We start from the raw sequence: 6000 nt of genomic DNA on the forward strand, positions 1-6000 counted from the left end.
AGCTTGTTCATATGCATTTTGCAATTTTAAAAAAAGCAATTCTAGTAGTACTTGTTCTCTAGAATTTACCTCTGAGAAAATGATACTTTTAACTATCAGGACTCTACGGAAGAAACATTTCTCTTGCGTTTTCCTCTGTCTTGTGTTCAAATGTCTGCTTAAAGAACATTTAAATGTTTTTAATTTTAAAATTAATGTTTAAATCCAAATTGTGTGTTTACAGATCTATTTGGCCCCACGACATCTTTGGCAGTTCTGAAGATGACCCAGTTCAAACATTGCTGCACATATATTTCCGTCATCAGACACTTGGTCAAACTGGTAGCTTCGCAGTAGTAGGCTCCAACCAAGATATGTCTGAGGCCAGCTCAAAGCTGATGGAACTTAATCTAGAAATTCGAGAGTCTCTACGCATGGTGCAATCGTATCAGCTTCTAGGGAAAATCAAACCAGGATTAAATCTTGTGAGCACTGGATTCTGAACAGCTGTCATTTAGAAAAGAACTGATGATGAAGACGCTTCAGACTATTATTGAGCACCTTTCATAAAAAGAAAGAAAACCTCCAGCAATCCTGACAACCAACAGAGTTTCATCACAGCAAGAAATTGCTTCATCAAAAGTAAAAATCTGAAAATCGAAGTGAACATCTTTCTTGACTGCTCTTTCTACACAGTAGCTGTGTGGCAGTAGTATTTTTTTATTAAATATATGTATAAAAACTACATGAAAGGAAAAGGGCTTAAATGTAATGCATATACATGCATTATTTTCTGTTTTAACAGAACTGTAAGTGGTGTTTGCAGTAACAGCCTCTAAAGGTTGAATCACTATCGCAGGTGGGATGAGGCTAAAATCAAGGCTGGTTTATTTTGGCTGAAGACCTGCAAGGCTTCCTGGCTTTCCAGCAGTAGTAGATATAATCATCAACTAATACCTAATGAGACACTTTGCAATGTCATGAAGAATGCGCGGTCAAACATGAGTAGAGTGACTTAAGGCTGCAAAAACCGTTGACTTCTCAATGTTTTATTTGCTTTTGTTGTCTGTAACAAGGAAATTATGTGTGTGAGAATGTATGGCTATGTGACAGTTGTTTTTTGAAGGTATGGATGATTGTTAAATAACGTCTCAGAGCATGCTTAAAAGAGCTGCAAGATTATTTTTGAAGAAATTTTATTTTATTAGATCTAATCCTCATAGTGTGTAAATGTTAGGACATTTAATAATATTTTAAACTGGGATTTCCCAGTGTTTCTAAAAGAAATAATATATCTGTTAACTTTATTGGAATGCTGCTCAGTTCTCTGATCAGTGCTTATGTTACAAATATTGATAACAACTAACCAAAAAGTAGCTGCCTGCAGAGACTTTAAAATGTATATTAAAGATATATGCTGCCCATCAGCAATTCTCATTAGAAGTTAACTTATTTTATTCTGTATATATTCTAGAAACTGTATAGTGCAAAACCAGTATTTTTCTTGTAAATTTGTGCAATGCACTGTTAAGACAGTAGGTGTATAAGGCTTGAGGGGAAGGGGGGGGCGTTCTCCCTACCGGTAGTCACATACATTACTTGCAGTCTGAGTAGTCTGCAGGGTTCAAGGAGTTTGAATGCACGTACATGCATCTTCATGACTCAACTTAAGCCTAAGGAGTTGGGACTATATAGAAAAAAAAAAGACTGACTACCAAAACATGCAAACAGGCAATATACGCATAGTTCAGTGTCAAAGTCTGTAGCATAAAACAAACTGGATTCTGTTGAAACCAATAGCATTTTGTAAAAAAAAACAAACAAAACAAAAAAAAAACCAGAAAAAAGAATGTAGTCCCACGATTCCTGTGATTTGAAAGGAACACCCAGTATTTTTATATACATCTCTTACCCACTGTGATTTTTTTTAATGGGCTCTAATTCCAGAGTTTAGAATGTAGAATTGAAATTCTTAGCTCTGCCTTTTCGGGGGAATTGGACCCCACTAGAAATGTAATTATGCTGAAATGCATTAATTGAAGGCACTGTGCACGCTGTTGGACTGCTGACAGTAGTTATGTTATCCTAACAAGCTCTGTAACTGGTCAAGGCACATCCATAATCACTGTATTTTTTTCCCTGTCCCTGATAAAATTGAATTATTTTGATGGTTTTGTGGTACTGTAGATGGTGTTCTTAATTATTTAATAAGTATTTACTGGGGATAAGTAGTTTTACTTAGTGGTGCATTACACTTTTATTTACATCATCTTTTACCAGCTTTTTTTGTAAAAATAAAAGACAATGTATCTGTCATTTTGTGTATTTTTACAAGCTAGAGTTTAAATACTTTAGCTAAACAGACTAAACACTGACAATAGAGGCCTCGGTGCCCTGAAATCATGTTTTTTTCCTTTTATGTCCTGTCGATGCAACAGCATTTTCCTAGGCATCTTCTGAAGCTGTTAAAAGATTTGTCATGCAACTCAAACCTGAATTTATATATATAATTCCTTATGTTACACATCTTCCACCATTTACAATGACTAGTGGAAATGGGACCTGCCCTATGGAGCAGAATCATGCTCCAGAGAGAGTCTTGGTATTTCTTTAACTTTAGGAAAGAACTATTTCCAAACTTCCACTGTGCGGCTTGTTCGGGTGTTAAGAGTTCTTCCTTTTGCCACTAGCAAGTCTCTTCACCAAGAAAGCATTACACCAATTTGAGTGCGGTTCTTTTTGCTGGTTGCTCCTGTATCTGCTTCTCCAAAAGTACTCGCTCTTAATTACTACATAAGCTGTCACCCTACGTTACCTGGTAAAGCTGTCCAAAAACAAGCGTAACATCAGACATCTTCTGTAAGAAAGATGCAAAGAATACAGCATTGAGCAAACACATGCAAAAGAATCTCTTAATGAAAAAGCTGTGCAGGGCAAGTTCAAGGCATCTGAAGAATTGACAGCATGAAGGCTGTTCCTTTCTGCTTTGCATAATCACATGGGTCATGAGTAGCTTGCTTTCTTTCTGCTGAGTCTAGGAACCAGTGCCTATGATATGCAGTGTATGCTGTCAAGGACATGACAGGGCAGTAAAGTGGAAAAGGATACAGAACCGTGCTTTGGCATCGAGCAGTAAAAGCGTTGAATTTATTTATGCAAGAGGAATGATGACATGTGGAGCTACTGCAGAACGGAGGAATAAAGGAAAGCTCATTTAGTATCGCTGCCCACTGCACTCCCACTCCTCCAAGCCTTAAAATCTTGCAGTAGCTGATGAAAGCAGGGCCAGTTCTTTGCTGCTACCTGCCACTTGGAGCCTTCAGTAACTGCTTGTTTGGACCAGTTGCTGTTGAAGCACTCCATACAGTTCAGATCAGATCAGCTAGGCCTGTTCTACAACTTATCAAACAGAAGCAGCTGCTGCTTTGACTGTAGTTAGTGGGGGTGACAACTCCCAAGAGGTTGTTTCGCTTTAGGCTATTACTGATAGTAATTGCATAAGGGTCACCGTACTCACGGCAAGTAATCCCCAAAGCAATGCTTGTGAGGACATCTGTATAAATAGGAAGCACTTTACTGCTCATATTGCTATGAATTGCCATATGACTTCATACTGACATGGCACAGAGCTTAAGTAAGTAAGTTCTCAAACTCATTACCAAGGTGCACAGACTCATCACAGTCAGTCTGTCACACTGCATCCATCGGGAACAGACTACAGCCATTAGAATGGGAAAGGCAAACAGGAAAACACAGTGAAGAACATCCTTAGAGGGAAACGTGCTCAGAAATAAAGACATCCCAGATCGCAGTTGCAGCTGCAAGCTGAGCCAGACTATGGGTAGACGGCTGCAGAGGCGGCCTCAACTGTGTTCCTCCTCAAGCTGGAGACTTGCCACTGCTCATTACTGTAACTACAGGTGAGTGCAAGGCACACGCAGCTACAATAGAAAACTGCCCAGCTGCAGTTGTACTTTTCAAGTTGAACAGGGCAAGGATGGAACTTACTGTGAAGTCTTGGAGCAAGCTGGTAAAGCAAGGGATGTTTCCTTTTACTGTGATACAGGGGAAGATGCTTCAGGTAGAAGCATGAAATAAAATGGTACCCCATTCTGGGGGTGGTAGGTCTACTTGTTCCCAGAATGCCTCATGCTGCTATAATAGTGAATGGAGCAAGAACAAATAAAATTACTTGGCAATAAATTGGTGCTGAGGCATTAAGCCTTAGTTACTGCAGCAAGTTCAAGGGGTGTGTTAAAATAAAGCAGGAATCTACAGCAAGATGAGTTAAGCCTACAGAATTAACACTCGCTGCCCCTCTAAATGGACATTTGTTGGTACAATGTTTGCCTACCCTGCCATACACTAGCTTCCATTTAGAGATGCAGGACCACCTGGCACTGAAGCTGTTACACAGCATGGCCTCAGACTGGTTCCCTCTAATAGAGTGGTCTCAAGGAAGCTGCGTACAGGTGTATGTAAGTTTGTTATAGCCAAGATAAATCAGTCTTTCCAAATAGAAGCTACCTCAAGAGTTCTGCAAGAGGCTTTGTGTGCTGTTATGCTCAATTCCAAAATTAACTGCTTTGTTAGCATTCTCAGAAATGTTTTCCTTTAAGTTTACCCAACTCCTTGGCTACAGGGTAGACTAGTGGGTTGTAGGTTTTACTAGCTTATGAATCTGCTCAGATGGTGATGCTGTAGTCCCAGAGTCAGCTTGTAACGCTTTTGCTGAAGTGTGGTGCCCCTACAGGGGCCATCACTACTGACAGCACCAATAGGCCTTGGAGAGCATCATCTGGGAGTAGCCATGCTGGTTCTGCCATTGCAACTGACCACTAGAAGTACAATTCCTAGTTGCAAACCCAGTCCCAGAGGGGTGTGGGAGTTTGATCCTTCCCCAGTGGCAGACAGCTGAACCATAACTAGATGAAACTCTCCAAGTGTAAGCCACTAAGTGCACAGCTCTTTGTGCACCACCTGCAGGTACAAGAAGCAGCCAGGCAGATGCACTATCATACTTTGAGCCTTTGAAGTATCACTTCTCGATAACCTTGTGGAAGTAACGATGGGCAACTCATTTACCAAGAGACCATAACATCAGTGACTCCCTTTCCCAGCAGTTTGTGAGAGCTATCCCTGAAGAGGCATTAACCACAAGCTTTCTTTGGCTTTAGTCTACAAGACAAGAACACCGGCCTAGCTAAGCGCAGACCAGCTGTACCAGTAGAAGTGACCTAGTTTTTACATAGCATTTCTCAATCACTTTCTAATGATGAACAGGTGCAGGAGACTTTCTACATGGAATCAAAAAGTGCACAGTTAGCAAATACTATTAGGTGTTTTGTTCATGAATTATGCTCTATGTCAATTTGATGTTAACTTCGTTTGATTAGTTCAAGGGTAGGAGCAGTAACAGACATCCTTTCCCACCTGATACTCTACAAGGTCCTAAGTCAGTTGCTGCCAAGACCATCACCGATTTACAAAACATTATTTGTAGGCTCTTCCCCTATGCAAGTTACAGAAGTTGCAACATGCACCCTCTGAGCTGGGCAAAAACCCACCTGATCATTTGAGTGTGCTTTGCAATACTTTTATTTGCATGCTTTCCTAGCTACACCTCACTAAGTACCTTCAAACAATAACAAAAAAAAATCTGCTCTACTTGCAGTTTTCTAGAAGAGCCCTAAACAAAAACGAAAAAACCCCATCCCACTCAGATGATGTATTTGAAACTAAATGTGCTATCGCAGGAGAGGCGTTTCCCTTTGCATCTCCCACAGAGGTCCTGGCGGTGGGGCCTCTTGGGATCCACGTGGCGCATCTTCACGGGGCAGGTGCACCTCGTCTGCTTGCAGCTCTGGGGGAGAAGGCTGCAGTCGGCGGGGGCGGGCCGGGGCCGGCCCGGCCCGGCCCGGCCCGGGGGTCCCTTACAGGTGATGTCCTCCACGCGGTACGGGTTGTAGGACTTCTGGCAGGTCCGGCAGAACTGCCTGAAGTAGACCTGGGGGGGAGGCC

General features: G+C 41.4%; 1 protein-coding gene across 1 annotated transcript in view; it reads left to right on the forward strand.

Moving 5' to 3' along the window:
* The window catches only part of FRYL (FRY like transcription coactivator), a 165904-nt gene extending 163739 nt beyond the window's left edge, over positions 1-2165 (forward strand). Inside the window, 1 exon segment of the mRNA XM_009277425.2 lies at positions 224-2165. Within this exon segment, the coding sequence (XP_009275700.1) occupies positions 224-482 (259 nt within the window). The 3' untranslated portion in view covers positions 483-2165.
* The last annotated feature ends 3835 nt before the right edge of the window (positions 2166-6000 follow it).

This window comes from Aptenodytes forsteri, unplaced genomic scaffold, assembly GCF_000699145.1.
Source record: "Aptenodytes forsteri isolate BGI_AS27 unplaced genomic scaffold, ASM69914v1 Scaffold65, whole genome shotgun sequence".
Lineage (NCBI taxonomy): Eukaryota > Metazoa > Chordata > Aves > Sphenisciformes > Spheniscidae > Aptenodytes > Aptenodytes forsteri.